Source organism: Xiphophorus hellerii, chromosome 12 (assembly GCF_003331165.1).
Source record: "Xiphophorus hellerii strain 12219 chromosome 12, Xiphophorus_hellerii-4.1, whole genome shotgun sequence".
Classification (NCBI taxonomy): Eukaryota; Metazoa; Chordata; class Actinopteri; order Cyprinodontiformes; family Poeciliidae; genus Xiphophorus; species Xiphophorus hellerii.
Window position 1 is genome coordinate 21,676,910 of NC_045683.1, and position 18,750 is coordinate 21,695,659.

General features: G+C 40.4%; 1 protein-coding gene across 1 annotated transcript; it reads right to left on the reverse strand.

Moving 5' to 3' along the window:
• Window positions 1-210: 210 nt before the first annotated feature.
• On the reverse strand, window positions 211-18,262 carry acsl2 (acyl-CoA synthetase long chain family member 2). The gene is made up of 20 exons (XM_032579437.1): window positions 18,169-18,262; window positions 9,854-10,068; window positions 9,638-9,752; window positions 8,635-8,699; window positions 8,442-8,531; window positions 6,784-6,883; window positions 5,286-5,464; window positions 5,158-5,190; window positions 4,917-4,968; window positions 4,685-4,758; window positions 4,298-4,375; window positions 4,087-4,221; window positions 3,867-4,001; window positions 2,811-2,979; window positions 2,627-2,715; window positions 2,434-2,550; window positions 2,039-2,182; window positions 1,835-1,936; window positions 1,671-1,742; window positions 211-1,346 (listed from the first exon to the last, which is right to left on the reverse strand). The coding sequence occupies exons 2-20, from the start codon at window positions 10,064-10,066 to the stop codon at window positions 1,209-1,211; spliced, it is 2,100 nt and encodes a 699-aa protein (XP_032435328.1). The 5' UTR covers window positions 10,067-10,068; window positions 18,169-18,262; the 3' UTR covers window positions 211-1,208.
• Between the last annotated feature and the right edge of the window lie 488 nt (window positions 18,263-18,750).

The window sequence follows — 18,750 nt, forward strand, 5'->3', positions numbered from 1 at the left end:
ATGAACTTAACTTAAGATATCCTCTGACAGGTCTTACCACTGAGCTGAGAAAACCCTCAAAGCATTCACACCCCTAAAACCTCTCACAATTACAACCACAAATATCAACGCATTTTATCGGGCTTTTTGATAGACCATCATGGAAGTCCATATTTGGAAAGAAGAAGTAAATTAGGTTTAGTTTTTGCTATTATTTCAAACAAAACTGCATGGTGTTCATATATATATTTAATGTATGACAAAATAACAAAATCCAGTGCAATGCAAGGATGGCATAATTAAAGTTATTGCTAAAAGAATGTATGTGTTAGCTTCTTGCTAACACATACTCATGTGTTACAGATGAATGCACTCATTCAACAATAAAAAAAAATGTTTCAGCCCTTCATTAAGCTTCTAGATCTACTTCAGAGTTTTAAAATGAACCCAAAGTTGTTACGATAGGTTTGGTTAAGATGCCAAAGAACTGAAACGATGGACTAAAATAAAGTTATGTCCATTACATCTGACATAATTCAGTTCACATTTTATAGGTATTATCAATTGTGACTGATCAAAGTTTGTCTAGCTGGCAAAAGTAGCTGCCAAAAGTGTTGCTTCATGATATTTAGGGTGAAAACATAAAACTCAACTATTTGGTACTATTCAAAAAATTGAATACCGACCGTGGAATAGCAAGAATTTTACATGGACATTTTGTAGGCATCCTGCATTTTGTTGCTTTACTAAAATCCCAGTGAAATACATAATTCATGGCTGTAACATGACAAGACATATGAAAAGTTCAAGGGGTACAAATACTTTTACAAAGTATGCTTATACAATTTGTACGATACAAATCTACAAGTAATCTAGCTTTCATGAGCAAAATGTCCCTTCTACACCCAGACCCTTAAATCTCCTAGAAAGAAGTGCAGCATGATGAAAATGAAACTCTGCCTCTGTAGGTGACTTCCTAATCATATTTGTTATTTTGCTTTCTACAAATAACACAAAACTCCAGTGAATAATGGGGAAGCATTAGAGTCAACGGTGAGGTTATGAATGCTTGGACGCACTGATCAGAAATGCAGTTACCACAAAACAGAGTGAAATTCAATCAAATATCAAGTGGAGTTAAAAGTGTTTGAAAAACAAAATATCACCACTAGTTATCTTCAGGTACCATGGACAATATTTCCCTTTGTAGACACTAAGGTGTTTTGGAGTTAAATCGGAGTCTTGTACATGTTTGCTAGCTGTTCCTGAAACACCCTACGGATGTCGGCTCGTCTGCTCTTTAGGGTGGGCGTGAGAAGGCCGTTGGCGATGCTAAACATCTCCGGATGTAAATAAAGATCCTTCACCTGAGAAAACACAAAAAGAAACTCACCATAGTGTTCTTTGTTGCTGTTAAATTTGATCTGAGATTAGTTTTTTTTATTATTTTTATTTTTTTCTCCGAAGAGTTTTTTGCGGCGCTAGTGGCTTGTATTTTTTCGACAGTAGGCAGACAGGAAGGAGGGTGAGGAGAGGGGGGAAGACATGCGGCAAAGGTCGTCGGGACCGGGAGTCGAACCCGCGACGTCCGCGTTGAGGACTAAGGCCTCCAAACGTGGGGCGTGCTAACCCCCTGCGCCACCACAGCACGCCCCGATCTGAGATTAGTTTTGATGTCACAAACTTGTCACCTGTTCAAAGGACTTGAGGCCTGCTTCCTTCCCCACAGCCCTCATATCTTCTAATACTGCGTTCTTTACATCCTGTCAGAGAAAAGGTTTGCTCGTTTTTTGTTTTTAAACCCTTTTCAAACTGTTAGATGAAGAACATTTGAAGTAGCCTAATAGGAACTTACTGGGTTATGGCACAGTTCCTGGTAGGACCCCACAAAGGCCCGCTCCTTAGCCCATTCAACAAACACTTCTCGGTCAGGGACAACTATACCTACAACATAGGACTGCCGACATGAAACACAACAGAGAGTCAAAACATCTCACATTCTCTCTTGGTAGGGTTTTGCCTGCGGATTGACTGAAAACGACCTTATTAAGAGGCTTACCTGTAAACTGTCTCCATGCACAAACACCTGGAGGACGGGAACAGAACGCATGTAGACGTTCTCTATCTTCTCTGGAGCGACGTACTCTCCCTGGCACAGCTTGAAGATGTGCTTCTTTCTGTCGATGATGCGCAGCGTGCCGTTCTGACACAAGCATTGGAGTTACACGAATATTTTCTCATTTAGACAAAAGACATGCATGTAAGCATTAATAACCGCTAAACCTATTCATGTTTTTTCGGCTTACATGTGGACCAACAGAATAAAGCAGAATTCTGACAGATTAGATTTTTTTTCAGTCAATCGCATAACATAAACTACATTTTATAGAGACAAAACGTGAACAGTTCTCTCTTGATGGCCTCCATTATAGTCTGACTATGTCCCAATCTTACTGGAAGCCATTGGCCCACATCCCCAGTGTGGAGCCAGCCGTCACTATCCAAGGCCTCCGCTGTCCTCTCCGGGTCCTTCAGATATCCCTTGAACACACTGGGGCCGCGGATGCAGATCTACCAAGACAAAGGACAGAAAACTATCTCCAGGCTCCAGGCTAGAGGAGAACATGAGACGTATCATAAAGTTCACCTCTCCTTCTCCATTCTTAGCAAAGTAGTTCATATCAGGGATGTCCACCACCTTCACCATAGCGCATGGCAAAGGAGCACCAACGTGACCTGAAAACAAAACAAAACAAAAGAAAAACGACATTTACTTATCTGATGAGGACAGAAGGAGATATGCAGGCATTTTAAAAGAGCAATATCCAAACCTGTGCTGGAGTCTCCTATCAAAGAGAAAGTGCAGCCTCCAGTGCACTCTGTCTGTCCATAACCCTCACATATCATGCAGCCCATAGTGGCTCTGAGGAAGGATAACACCGTGCAGGAGATGGGAGCTGAGGCAGTCAAGGCAAACCGGAGATTACCTCCTAAACTGGCCTGAAATACAGAGTAAAACAAAATCAGCTTTTTAATAAAAAATGGCTAAAAGACAGCCGTGTCATGGATCTGAGCTCGTTTCTGTCTGAACTTTTGTCACCCTTGGTCACAGTTTCCCATCTGAATTGATACAGCAAGCCAAACTCCTTCGGTTCTGCGTCGCATGTGTGAATGCCTCTTCAATGCACTCCCACAGGTCCAATATGCTGCTGGTGATTTTTGGCATCAGCTGCTGGAACAATTGTGCTTCTCTTGAAAAGCTTGGATTTGAATCTGGTGCGATTTGCGAGGCTGATTGTTCACAGGTAATATACGCACTAACGCCGTGCCATTTAAATTCAAGTGATGTACAGATGAATAAAACGGTAAGGATTAAACAGAACAGAAAATTTTTTTCCGTCCATAAAATAGAGCTGTGCTATGAGGCAGTCTGATTGCAATAATCGATAAGAAAATAATTACAACTACAAGAATAGCTGTAACCCTCTGAAATATTTCTAGATTTTAAATAAAAATATTAGAAGTATGGCCTTGTCAGTTATATCGCTTGACTCAAATCGAAAACACAATAAGTGACCGGTATTGTTAAGTACGGAGGTGGCAGTGTCATGATATGGGTCGAACTGTGTGGAAGAAATGCTGAGACAAAATTTACAGATACCATCGTGGTATCTCGGAATAAAATGTGACATCATTAGTTTTAAATAAATGTAAAAAATGAAGGTAAAAAAGTAATTTCTTGTTTCTGTTCTTAATATGACAGACTTTTACCTAAAACCAGAAGTACTATACTGTTTTATAAGAAAAAAAAGTGAAAACCCTGATATAAAAGCAACAATAGGAAACTGACTTGGGAGACGAGGCATTTGTGTTTTTCAGACGCTGACCTGAATTTTCTTGAACACCAGTTTATCCCACAGACTGTTGTTGCGCACAATCCCTCTGCAGAGCTCGGCCTGCTTTCTCCCGACAGCGTAGTGAAGCAGAGCCCGCTGAAGCGGAGAGGTCACAGAACCCAGGATCTTGGAGGAAATCATAGGAAAATGGACGAGATAAGAACCACCTTCTCTGGAGCCTTCTCACGGCTTAACTGAGCGCTTCACTGACCTTATCGTAGATGCGATTAAGAATACGGGGCACAACGGGGAAGAGGGTCGGTTTGAGAGTTTTAATGTCGTCCATGAGAAGAGAAACGTCACCCTGGAAGAACCCCACTCGGGCTCCGTAGCAGTACATTGTGAGCTGTGATGGGAAGGGATTTATTTGGGGCAGACAGAGGAAAAAAGAAGCAAAAATGCCTGCTAAGATGTTAAACTACCTGGATCATCCTCTCGAACATGTGGGCAAGAGGCAGGTAAGAGATCGACACATCCTCTTGCCGGATCACAAACGAACCCTGAGAGGCGACAGGAAGAGAGATGAGCGAAGCTCGGGGGACAGATTACGTTCAGGCAGCGGGATTACAGGCGAAGCCCCGCAGACAATCAAACACGTTTCTTTAGCAGCAGCTAGACAGCACAATCTTTAGACAGGGGCAATTAGTTAAAGTATCTCACAGCGACATGGGGCAATCAAACATCCAATTAATCATACCATTAGACACAGCAGGGAAGGGGGAACAGGTTTGAGATACAAGCAGATGGGAGTGCGACTCTAGCTGCAAGGCTGTTCTCAATTACACAAGGAGGTGGAAATGTAGACAGACCTCCAGGATCTTAATGACAGAGGAAGTATTGGAGGCGATGTTCCCGTGGGTGATCATGGCTCCCTTGGGCTTCCCTGGATAAATAAACAAGAAATTATTGCCGTGCCCTGCACAGCAAAAAAGGAACCTACAGCGGCACCGCAAAGAAGGCCTGTATGTGGGCACTGAGGGACGTTCCTCTAATGATGTTAGAGGGGTGTAATTACACAGAGACCTCTGAGATCAGGCGTACCTGTGGTTCCACTGGTGAAGCAAACCACGGCCAGATCCTGAGGTTGGGGCAGCTGCAGCAGACAGCGAAAAATATGAGAACGTGACTCAGGTTTAGAGAGGAGGAAGCCCTCGGTCTGGTTCATAAGTGAGTGTTAATGATATCTTGCTGGACAGGAGCAACGACAGAGCCATCAGGCGGGCATTTAGGTCATGAATCAGTTTGATGCGGTAACGTCGCAGCCGAGAGACGACAAACTCACCACAGGATCTTTGAGGTTCTGCTTTCCCAGCTCCTACAACGTGTACAGTACACACAGTCACTGATGGGAACGACTAAAAAGCACGTGTGTTTGAAAAGAGTCTCCGCTGAGCGCTGGCACCCACTCACCATGAGCTGCTCCCGGTACAGAACGTCCACCTCGCACTTCTTCGCCCTCTCTCCAAACGCTTGGCTGAAGTCGTTGAACAGAACCAGACAGGAGACTTTGGGAGTCATGCCTTTCTCTTTGCACTCCAGCAACAACGCTGCCCTCTCCTCTCGGTCACAGACAACCAGGGACATCTCAGCTAAACAAACACACACGCATACACACAAAGGTTTGCGTGTAACTTTCAAAAAAGTTTGTATGAATGTAACTTTTGGACATTCTGAACAGCTAAAAACCACAAAGCTGCATGTATTTTATTGGGATTTAATGTGGTAATTACTCACTGAGGGACAAAACATGTTATTTACATTCAAACCAACACAAAGTGGAAGGAACGGTACATTTTTTTAGGAATTTTTTTTGTTTTGTTTTCACAAATAAAAATCTGAAAAGTCATGGATGTGTGTTCAGAGTCCTGAGAGGAACCAGCTTTCCCTTTCGGTGTATCCCTCTAACATTTTTCACATTTGGAGACTAAAGTTTTTGCCCTTGTTTTCTGCAAAGCATCTCAGGCTCAGTCAGGTGTAATGGAGAAACACGGCCATGAATATAATTTATCTGATCGTCAATGTTCAAGTCTTGCCACACATTTTCAGTTGGATGTATGTCCTTTACTTTGACTGAGCCATTCTAATGAATACATTTTTGATTTAAACGTTCCAATGTAGCTCTGTTGAATCTTTATGGTTACTCTTCCTGCTTGAAGGTTAAAATCCTCCTCAGTCTCAAGTCTTTTTCTACTTTGAAACGGTTTCCTTCCAGGACTATTCTGCATTTACATCTGTCCATCTTCAGCACTTCAAAGCTTAGAATGTTATTTTATAACATAACTCTGGCTTAAACTTCTCCACAACTTTTATCTCTGACTTGTCTGCTGTATTTTTTGGTCTTTGTGATGCTGTTTGTTCACTTATGTTCTCAAAGAGGCCTTCACAGAAAAGCTGGGCTTCTTCAGACTGACAATAGCGATTGTCAGTATGAAGGCGGCTGAATAGAAATGCACAACACACTTTTCAATTTGTTTTTAGTCATTTGAAAAAGATCCAAGGTTGCAAAGCACTGACTGTAGCTGCACTTGAAAAGTGCTTGATATTTACCTCAGTTAACTTCATGCTGTATCTCCTCTACTTCTTTTCTGATAGTTACTTTACAGGTTTAATGTAGAAACATTTTAAATGTTTGAAATCATGTCCCATTTTTAAAAGAATAGAGTTTAGTAGGAAGATCTTAATGGTTTTATACAACCACAACACCAAAGTCCCACCAAAGAACAGCTTATTTAAACATACAAAAAAAATAAAAAATCTCAGATTGTTTTTGTCATAATTGACCTTAGAAGAAAATTTAATGAACACTTTGTTCTTGTATATCTCTAAACATTTTCTCTATTGACTCTGACTTGTTTGTTCTGCTGAGGTTCTTCTTTTTTAATGAAGACTTTCAGGGACGTTTTCTCACCAAGGTTGAGGATGTGGACCATGGCCTCCGTCCCCAGCGTGTCGTACAGCGGAACCAGAGCCATGGAGTAGGTGTAGCAGGCCATCTCTGAGATGACCCACTGCCACCAGCAGAGGGAGACAAAGCAGCATGGTTAGACCAACTCGCACAGGCGTCACACACTGTTGAGCATTTAGGTAGATGATTACACACTACACGTTTAAATTAAGCATATTTACACACCCTAATGACACATTTATTAGGTATGAGAAGAAAGTGCATGTGTGGAGCAATGCAATAAATAATCCCATCCTCTTTCAGTAATATCGATTTGACATTTCCGTGGCACATAATCAAAGTAAACAACAGCCAAAAGACATTTTATGTCTTTAGGTAAAATGCAACATCATTATATGGGAAAAATCTATGTAATGTAAAAAAAATCAATCAATTAGTTCATTAGTATGAATTTCTCAGTCATTAAATAAAAGTTAATCTGATGACATACCTGTGTTTCTCACTGAAATAATGTGTTATATGTACATTTGCAACACATAAGATCAAACAATGTCTGATTTAAAGGAATGGTTTCTGTTTACAGCCATAGAAACCCATAATAACGACTCTCTCTGGGGAAGTCAAATAAAGCTGCTTAATTTTAACACATCATCCTCTAACCACTCCTGCATAAATAACTTTATAATTAAAAAATGAGCTAATTTGTAAATGATTTGGCGATTTCAACGGCGCCAAGGAGGTAAACAGCTTGCCCTCCTAATGGACCGCAATTAAAGCACATTTTTATGATACTGAAGACCCAGAGTCGACGCTGAACTCACCCTTTCTGCACTAATCTAGCAGTAAACGTTCAAAGTACGATTAATGTAAGGTGATGTGAGGCTGAAAAAACAAGCTTAAATCATTGAAAAAAACCGCAAAATCGTACCAAGTATTTTTCGTCTAGTTTCTAGTTATAGGTGAAATAATCGACCAGTAGAACCAGTACTTTTTCATCAACATCAATTAATTATTGACATATACCAAGCTCACATTTCTTCCTGAAAAGTTACTTGTAAGTTAGTTTTGTCTTATCTCAAGTGTCCAAAGATGTTTGCACTAGAAGCTAGACAAAAACTATTTTGTGTTTTTGAAGCGAGTCCATGAGGTGTTTGAGTTGAAATAAAGGGTTTAGTTTTATCAGATATGGAGTAAAAATCTAGCGAAGTGTCCACATGCTACTTAACAAATGTAAGGCATGAAATTATTTACTTTTAAAGATAAAAGGTTTTTTTTAGGCCTCCTTTTTTCATAATTCATCACTTTTTTATTTAAGATGCCAGCTGAGGCCTGTAGAGCCTTCAATGAAGTTTTAGGTTGTTGGGTTTTTTTTTTTAGCGCTGTCTGGCCTCTAGGTGAACCTGCTATTGGGGAAAATTGTTTTAAATATTTTTTGTTTGTGAATAGTTTCACTTGGTCTGCAGAGGAGCAGTAACTGGCTCTCTGAGATTTTACTGGATTGACTCCTTTTGTTTTGTTAAAATCATTTCCCTCTGAGACCACTGTGTGTGCAGCTGCTCGTGAGCATAAAAGGTGAGCCACACACACAGTAGGTTTTGTCAAGCTGTCAGTGGAGAGGATTTAGGTTCCCTGGAGTCTAGGCTGAAAACATGAATTCCCACCTCTGGCCTGTTTGGAGAGTAAACCCCAACAAACTGCTGGCAACCTTTGGCAATCATCCCACTCCCCATCCACTGAGCCTGCTGAGCCACCTGGAAGATTGGAGAGCTTCAGTCAACACACAGTAAAGACTGACACATTACGCAGGAATGGTGCTGTGATGGACGGAGAGATCAAACTTTAGTTGTGTCAAACCTCAGAGTAGGAGATCCACTCGTAGGGCTGGCCTGGCTTCCTGTAGCCAAGACATGGACCGTCTCCTGCAGGCCACAAAAAGTTACGATTTATACAGCAGTAGTAGTTACTGCGTCTGAATGCGACAGCTCTGACTTTTAAAGCAGAAGGACAGCTTATTTCTTCCACCAGAAGTAAGAAACAAACTTCTTACACACATTTACAATTTGCTTTTGCAGTTTGATTGTTTTTGTTATTTACACCAGTTAAACTGTTTTTCATTTTGTCACATTACAGACACAAACCTCACTGCATTTAACTGGGATTTTATGTGATAGAGCAAGACAAAGTAGAGTATAACTCTGAAGTAAAAGGAGCTGACAGCCGCATTGTTATTCAATTCCCTTTAATCAGATGCATGTAAATAAAATCTACATGAGCAACTGCCTTCAGAAGTCAGGGAGTTTGGATTTATGAGAATATGGATCCAGCAGAAGAAAAAAAATGCAGAGAGACAAAAATAAGAATTATATGGTGTACAAACAGGGCAGTTTTAGACCAAAAAATACTCTGTATAGACAGCTACACATAAAAACAAAAGTTTTTATGTGTAGATGTGGGAAGCTGGTGAAGACGCGCCTTTAAAGACTCCGCGCTAATCGCATCAAAAGGTGGCGACACAATGTCGTTTTCATTATATTCTTCGTTTTAAATGCTTTTCTTGTTTTGTTTTTAAAAAGAAACGGTAATGTAAAGAGAAAACCACTGATTATATCCTTCTGTTGAGTATTTCCCACAAACGATACTGAAGTGACGCGTCGATGAAGGTTACTCATCGGTTACTTCTGGGCCTGAATGAAAATATCAAACGTTTCAGATATGGGATGGTTTAAAAAAAACAAGTCATGTATTATTTTCCTTCCACACTTATGCACTATTCTGTGTGTCACTTCTCACACAAAAATCATAGTAAAATTACATTTAGCAAGGCATTGTGAGAAGAGGACCCTGCTTCATCCATCACCTGATATCCTCAGACCTCTCTGGAACATCTCATAGACCGTCCTGATGTCATCGTAGTAAAACTCCAGCAGATTGTCATCTTTAAGAAGAGCAGATCTCCTGCAGCTGGGGTCTCCCTGCGGACGGATCAAACATTTACCGGCGACTGAACGCTCTGCCACGACGATGACATTAACGCACAGCCAAAGGCTTAAATGCCAGCAGTGGGGCCACTCACGCCGACAGCTACGGACTGGGCTTGCAGATCACAGGGAGGACGAACGGGCCGGGGCCGGGTCAGCAGCCAGTACACGGTGAGGGACGCCAGGGCCCCTAGCCCCAGCAGAGAGGAAGTCGACAGGGACGGCAAGAGACTCCACAGCTCCTCCGCTTCAGAGCCTTTGAGTCCTGCGTGGGAGCAAAGCGAACGCAACCACTCCTGGAGCTGCATAGCTGAGAGAAAGAAACAAAATGCCCAGAGAAATGCATGAAAATTACACGGTGCAGAAGCAAATGTTTAAGTCTGCACACAAAAACAAACACACAGAGATGTAATTTATTCTGCTTCGCTGCAGTTCTCTCGCTCTCTCTCTTTTTTTTAAACCTGATGCATGTTTCATCATTTTGCTTTGAGTTTGTTTGCAGGTATGGCACAAGAAATGTTAGAAAATGGCTGAAAATTGATTTGTGGTTTGCATTTTCTTTTGCAAAATCTTACATTTTAATAAGAGACACCAAACAATTTATGAAAGATTTTTAGATTTATAGTTCAAACAAATGAACCCTCTAACAAAATACCCAGACGTTAAAATCTTCCTAAACCTTGTTGGAGAAAGTGCTGTGAAATGATTAAATAAAATTCTTTCTAAAGTTTTGGCAGCTACTTTCAAACATCACTGCACGTCACCATGAGATCACCAAGCATGAGGGTGGCAGCGTCATGCTCTGGGGGTACTTCTAGGACCGAAGTGGGGTTTTGTTTCAATGCAGATAAAATTGTGAACAGTCCGGAATATCAGTCAGTTTTGGCCCAAATTGACATAACCTGCTACAGAGGGAGAGCATGCAGAGTTCTTCTGATTAATACAGATTTTATTGGGTGTCTGAGTGATAAAATCTGTCCACCTGCCTTAAATAAAAACCACTGAAAATATGAAAGCGTGGAATCTGGCTGTAAGTGTGGTCAGCGGCCCGAAGGCTTGGCACTACTTGGAGAGAGACAGAGAGAGAGAGAGAGAGAGAGAGAAGGAGGAGAAGAAAAGGCTTGGGCACACATAGGGAGGGCTGGTGGAGAGACATCAGGAAGTAGAAACGATTGGCTCAACAGAAACAGGCGCTGAGGTTACTCTCAGTCATGCTCTGCCACGGTTTCACCCGAAAGAGAGTGGAAACAAAACAAAACAAGAAAATGTGGGTGAGTACAGTAGCGAGGAGCTGACGGAGGAGGATCAACAAGGTTCAGCCTTAATGATTCATGGCCAGACTCCACTGCTCATAGCAAAGCTGAGAGTTTGATGGACTGAACACAAACAAACTCTATAACAGTGTTCACTCACAACAGGGAGCTAATGTCACCCTCTCTGGCAAAATGATTTCATCTTTCACCAGAAAAACAAATTCATGTCACTGAATAAATCCCTCCACTTCCCACTCTGACGCCCGTTCTTGAATACCCCTCAACCTCTCACCTACTTTCTCCCCCCAGCACCCGATCAGGAGTGGGAGAAGGGGGCGGGGGTACCAAGTGGCATCTCACATCCCTCCCTCCCCTCTCTTTTCTCACCAGGCTGACGCTACGTCGCTTCCCTTCCTATTCTTGGGTAAAGTGAAGTTGCACTCATCCTCAGAGGATTTCTAATCTTCGCCAAAGCAGCAATTTATGCGAGCTAAAGCCGTTTAGTTTCCACTTTACACCTGCTGAAGCAGCAATGCAGCCGGTGATCCCCTTGAGAGCTTTCATGAGGGTAAACAAATGGAAAACAAGAGGCTTGACAAAATGTGACATAAAAAAAAATGACGGTGTGCAGCAAAAAGAGCTTCCTGCAGCCCCCGCTCCTGTCTCTCCTCGACCCCCATCCATCCTTTCTTACTGGTTTCCATTGGAGCTCAGACAAGGACCATTGTACTCCCAGCCTTTTACTCCCCAAAGACGAGACAAATAGATGACAAACACACGTTAAATAAAAAAAGTGAGTCTGAGCAATTTCCTTTTTAAATTGTTACAGAATCCCTAAGTTCTCAAGAGAGCAGGAGCCATTTTTTTGTACAGAAGTGATTTTATCATCTTTCAACGTGAAACTAAAAGTTAGGCCTCATACAGAAAGCTGTAAGGGAGCAGAATGCATGGTCACCGCGAGAAGGCAGGTATGTAGCAGAAAGCCTGGAGCAGTTTGCATGTCCATGCACACGCCAGCAAGCAGAAACACAGCTGGTGAGAAACACAAGCAAGAAACATCATTTGCTAGAGGTGGGAAACCCAAAACCAGAAACAGGTTTTAAGAAAAACCTGGAATGCAGTCAACAACAGTATGAAAAGTAACGGTTACATGTTTTTCTTGTTTTTTTTTTTTTGGGTGCCATAAAACACTCAAAGTGTATAATGTTCTTGCTATTCAGAAGAGTAATTAAATAGGGAACCCAGCTGGTCAATCCTTCTAGTTCCAGTTGAACCCAACAAGAACAAAACTGCTCGTGGCAAAACACATTTCCATTTACATCTGTAGTTTTACACGTCCATCCACAATTATCAACCACAGTAAGGATCCATCAATCCATTTTCTATACCTACTTATCCTCGCAGGTTTGTGGTCATTGTGCGAGATGAAGGGCACAGTGTGGAAATATCTCACCTTTAATACAAGTGCATTTGTTCAGTGAGGAAAATTCTCATATTCTGTTTTGGTACAAATATGACATAAATATCCAAAATGAGAAAGACAGGTAAACACAAAGTTCACTTAAGGTGGATGTTTCTTAGTCGTCATAAGTTAGGAAATAAGTACAAGAAATTATCTCCATGCCTATACTGACCCATATGTACGGTCAGAGCAATAATTAGTTTAAAGCAATTGGATTTGTGAGAAAGCAGGATGGATGAGGATCCATAATTATCTAATTAAACCACACAGAGTCAAGAAGATGGCAAACTCTCAAAAGAGTGCATGAGTATGTTAGTTTGCTAAACTACTCTGAGACTCCTGGTGGATCAGGAATGTAAGAAAAGATGAAGTGTGACGGCTCTTCATGCCCACTGTTCAGTACATCAGAGGATCTGTGATGCTCTGCTGGGTGTGTTTCTTTACACAATCAGTACATATAATCTTAATACTGCAGATTCTACCACAGAAAAAGAAAGGTCATAATTTTGTCTGTCAATATGATGAAAATGATCCAAATCTTAAGGCCAAATCAACACTGAAATGGCTAAACAGAAGTAAAAACAACCTTCTTCTAACCACTTCAGTCCTCAGGCCTGAATCCTGTAGAAAACCCACAACTCTGGATAATCTAAAAAGATTGAATCTTCAAAGATCCCTCTCTCTGTTCACCCCAAGCTTGTGAAACAACCTTGACATCTTTTCCGCACACGAGGCTCACAATGCATCCAAAGTACACTCCAGTTTCCTGTCTACGGAAACATCGGCATGTGGACGGAGGAGGGTACAGATCGAAGCGCTCAAACGTCAAGTCTGTGTGAGTGATGACACTTCCTCCTGAGCCACAACCACCAATGTTGCAGAGAAGACGACACAATGACAGAAAGAGTACATAACAGCAGGCGGGCCACTTAGCTTGAGCCTTCAGAATGGGATGAATAGAAGCTGGACAAGAGCAAGTGGGACGTTAAGCCCTGAGCTGAAAGGCTCTGTGTTCAGGCAAGCTTGTGCGTGAAGTAATCAATAGTTTCTACTTGCCTATTTAAAATCTCCGCCACTTGAAGGCCGCTTTCTTGTAGCAGAGTGGATTTATTTAAATAATTTGAAGTTATTTTAAAACATCTTTTCAGGTTAAAAAGCTTTAAAAATAGAATATATATCAAAACGAAGGTCTTAGAGAGCACTTCAGATTGTTGTCATGGTAATCACATACAGTGCACAACATCATCCAATCAGCAGTGCCTAATCTAGGGCAGATTTTCTCATTTTCTGTACTTCAAAAAATGATAGCTGTGCACTTCGTATGAGTGACTGATTAGTTTCTGGGTTTACTTTTAGAACATGTCCTCTTCTCTGAAAAGAAATATGTATTTTGACTCATTAGTTCATTGAGCTCCTCCACTTTTTTCCATACACGTTTCACCACTTTACTTCTGCTTACTTTGTGCTATTTCCACCATTAAACCTTTACCATATTCTGTTTCTGGTATGCTGCTCATAAAATAAATGCGATCATCTTGGGTCTCGCTGAAATGAATGGACCACCCTGTAATTTTTGTCAAATTCAGCTAAAAATGTATAATCTTTCACAGCTAACTGCTTCCACATACAATCAGCTAGAAACAGCATTCAAACTTTAAAATGTAGTCATATCCTTTTAACTAGTTCTGTTTGTTTCAGGTTTTTCATATCTTTTATGAATTTCATAAATTCCTTCCTTCCTTAAATGCTAGTGAAAGCGTGAATACTTGCAGAACTTTTATCCAATTAGCTTTCAAGCTATTTTTAGATCAAACACAAATATTTCTTTAGAGTAGTGAATTAATGAATTAATGTTGGCCAACCTGATAATTTGGAGTTTGTTACTGTAAGTCAACATGCAGGTGTTAGCCTAGAATCTATAATCATTATTTTAGCAAGTTTTAGAGCTTTAGCGAATTTTAGCTTTTACATGTTTTTTTTTCACACTACGTGGAGTATGTCACTGTACAGTAGGTCAAGATGTTAATCCTAACCTAGAGGCTATCATTTGCATTTCGATTAGCTTCTAAGCTAATTTTAGCTTATAAAGTTGTGACCTTAATTTAGCTTTGTAAACAGTGTTCTGCATAAATTTCTAATACTCTTTGGGTGCGATTTTTGCATTGACTTAAATTTCCTCTCTCCTACAGTTTTTCCTCTTTGCGTTTTGCAGGCTTTTGCTTTATTTTGCTGCTTCCGCCTATTTCTTACATTTCTGCATGTCTTCTGCAGTCAACTTCAAATGTTTCTGCAATTTTCACTAAAAATATTCAGCTTACAGCATTCCAGCTGCATTCTCGCAGGAAATGCACATTGTTACAGCTAATGTAAAATTTAACCTTAGACATGTTTTGTAGAGTGATAATTATGGTCAGAAATCTCTGGAATGTATTATAGCAACATCTGCGACGCAGCTTGTAAAGCCAAACAGGAAAAAAAAGGGATGGTGAAAAAGGTGAAGAATTTTAATTAAAATTCCATCTTCCATTTAAAAGCGGCAGCTGTAAATTCTTTTCACGAGTTTTCTGTCAAATACTCAACGTGACTGTGGTAAAAATAAAACACTGAAGGAAGCGTTCTCTTCTTTTCTCTGGCAAGCAGCAACAAAATTTTTTATGATTTTTTATGATTGAAACAAACCTTTTGGTCATGATCATTACAAGAATGAAATGAAGTGTAAGTAAATGCTTTGTGCAGCGGCTAAGTAAGCTTCTGTGGTGATCTGAGCAACGGCAGGGAATGACCCAGAAAACTACAGGAGGTGACATGTGGAGGGGGAGGCTTTGTAGCAACACCACAGAACAGGCAGGAACCGTAGCACTGGACTCTGCACAGACTCCCTCAAATAAGTGGTTGGATTGTGCTTGTTGTGTAGATATAACCAAATGTGGGATAGGTACTTCATAATAATGCTATTTTCTACCCCACGCGGTACGGTATAGGAAAATTAAAAAAGGGACGGCTTTACATCTTGCAACTTGACTTTCCAAAGGACAGAATAGCGTCTCTATGGGTCTCAAATTCACTCAAAACCATTCAGGTCTCAAACAATGAAGGCTTTGTCCGTCTTTTTTTCTTCTGAAGTATTAAATCTTCACTTTCATGCAACTAAGAAGAACTAGACTCTAACATGACATTGTACACTAATGCTACATTCCATTTTCCAGGCATCACCTTCACATGTTTCCTACTTTAATTTAGTGCTACTTTGCAATAGAACAATTTCAGTAATTTATGTAAAAACAGGAAATATCAAAAACAATGATTAATATGCATTTTAAAATGTATTAATACAGCCAGAGAAAGAGGGGCATGAGAGGCAGAGTCTAAATCAAAAACAAATCCAGAATATCACATTTAAGTAATTATGAAGCATTTTACTGAATGAAATGTATTTGATACACCTTTGTTTACAGTTACGGAGGTTAAATGTTTCCTAAAGTTTTTGAGTTGGTTTTGACACTGCAGAAGGGATTTTGACAAACTCCTTCACACAGATCATCTCCAGATCTTGTAGGTTTCGGGGCTGTCGCTAGGCAATACAGACTTTCAGTTCCCTCCCAAAGATTTTCTATTTGGTTCAGGTCTGGAGACTGGCTGGGCCACTCCCAGACCTTGAAATGCTTCTTAAAGAGCCACTCCTTAGTTCCCCTGGTGGTATGCTTTGCTTTGGGTCACTGTCATGCTGGAAGACCCAGTCACGACCAGTCTTCAATACTTGGCAGCTGTTGCCCAAAATCTCACGATGCAAGGCCTCGTCCATCCCCTGCTCAATACAGTGTAGTCGTTCTGACCTCTTTGCAGAAAAGCGCCCAAAAGCATATTTCTGGGATGGTGTTCCTGGGATTGTACTTATGTTTCTCCTTCCTCCAAACACGACAAATGGAGTTTACACCAAAAGGTTATATTTTGGTCTCATGTAATTTCATGACCTCGTCCCACGCCTCCTCTGAATCACCCAGATGGTTATTGGCAGACTTCAGGCGGGTCTAGACGTGTGCTGGCTTGATCAGGGCGACCCTGCTTGTGCTCCAGGATGTTTAGTGCATGACTGTGTGCCATTACTATGGTAGCCTATGAGGCAGCCAGATGTTTGGGGTTTTTTTCCCAGCAATTGATACTGAGCTGATTTTCCAGTTGAACTGCTTGAATGTTTGCTATTCAATGTTGAAATCATTAGCTGATGAAAACTTGTAAGCTATAATCAATAGAATATAGCTGTAATCAACATTGTTAGAATAGATAATCCCAATATAGAGCAAGATTTGAGCCAGAGGCAAGGCTACAGTAAGTGCAGCCTTCCCATAAAAGGAAGGAAATTAAAAATGTATCAAACCTAACCAGGTTTTTGGTGTATGTCAGAACATTCTGGATATTATAAACACTCAGATTTTCTCTACAGTAGAACTAACTGGGAGGCAATGCACCGGAAAAATCCTCCCCAACGACCAATGCCCCAGTCTACAGTAAGACTGAACAACTATATATACAAGTAATGCAGCTGCAGCGAAGCCAGGAACTGAATTTCAATCACACAATGAATAAATCACATACAGTGTTGAAAGACTTCTACCTGGTCTGTAGCACGGAGCAGATCCAAGAAACGTGGAAAATTGAAAACCATTAGATGCCCACTCTCTCTAATGATACAAAGCTAAATGTCAGGTAAAAGATCAGGGGATATGGCAGTAATTATCCTGAATGGTAGAGTAATTTGTCACGACAATGTTCAGTGGACACAGAGCTGAAAATATACTTGAATGGCATAAAACTGATCTGAAGAGTCAGGAGAGGATAAATACCAAATTTGGGGGCTATGAGGGTGAGGGGTTGTTAATACTTCAAACAACTTATGTCAAAAATACTTGAGGCGGTCCAACTAAATTCAAACTTTATTATTTTTTCCATTATTGGCTTTCTTTTTGCTTATTTTCATATATTTTCTTTAAAAAGCTACAGTATGCTTCGTGTATCCTCAGGAACGACAAGCTAGAGCTGTTCATCCAAGTAATCCAATATCTGCCATGTATTAAAAAACAAAACTTACTATGAAGAAATAAATTAAAATTATTTTTACTTAGATTTATTTATTTTTTTTTGGATGGGGAGAGATGATTCTGTTTTCCTGTAAAAGAAAAAGTAGCATTTCTCAAATTTAAAACATGCAATAATGTCTAGTTGTTGAATAAAGTACTATTATCTATCATTTATTCACTCACACACACACACACACACACAAATAACAAGTAGAAAGTAATCTACCATAAATTAAATGTTTCTGCGGGGTTTTAAATAACAACCAGTTTATTTTAAGCTAACCTTTAAAATAGCCACCTAATATTACAGTTAGTATTGTGCAAATTGTTTCGTCTAAGAACCTCACCTTTGTTCATATTAAAACAGCTAAAGTGGGTTTATTTACACCTAGTACAACAGGTTAACCACACTTTCATTCATCTCCTCTGAGATCTAAAAGCTGCAACAGGCTCTCAGCTCCGGAGTCTGGGAAAAGTCTTGGCAGTCTGCTGCTGCTGCAAAACTTTTCTGCTCGGAAAGCTGAACCTCCAAAGAAATAATAATAATTTAAAAAAAAAAAACGTTGATTTTTCAAACTCAGAACAACCCAACAAGGTGCGCAGCTGCAGACGAAACTTACCTGGGCACGACGCAGACCTGAGAAAGGAACTTTGATTGCACCGCGAGTTTTAGTTTTCCTGCAGGAGATCCATCTGAATTTGTTCACGTGTCAAGTTAAGACACAAAAAGCATTTATTTCCGGCTAAACGTGTAGAGTAAAACTCATTCAGAATCTGCAGCGAGCCGTGGAATATAACATGGAATGGCTTGTTCTGTCAAATAAGAATGATAAATGAAGCTAAACGTATGCTTTTAATTGCTTCTTTAAAATATAAATGCATATTTTCAGCACTTTCATGTCCAATTATTCATTGACAAATTAAGTAGTACAACAATAATGATAACAGTAATCATAAATGAATATGAATCATCATCATCATGAGAGTTGCTTTGTTTTTAAATTAAGCACCAGTGCGTGTGTTGGAAAATACGGCAGCACAAGTAATAAACACAGACAGGCCAAATCAACCTCAGATTTGTGATTTCATTAACGCCTGCGCATGAGTTACTTTATTTTGAAGTTAGAACGCACACTTCCTTTTCCTCCATTTGGAGATTTTGTTTTGCAAGACTTGAACAGGAGCAAACGTCGGCCTTTGGG

Coding starts and splice junctions, on each gene's coding strand:
- acsl2 (XM_032579437.1), bottom strand. CDS start 10,066: ATGCAGCTCCAGGAGTGGTTGCGTTCGCTTTGCTCCCACGCAGGACTC. Junction 4,759..4,916: donor CTTCACCAGTGGAACCACAG/GTACGCCTGATC, acceptor TTATTTATCCAG/GGAAGCCCAAGGGAGCCATG. Junction 2,551..2,626: donor CTAAGAATGGAGAAGGAGAG/GTGAACTTTATG, acceptor TTGTCTTGGTAG/ATCTGCATCCGCGGCCCCAG.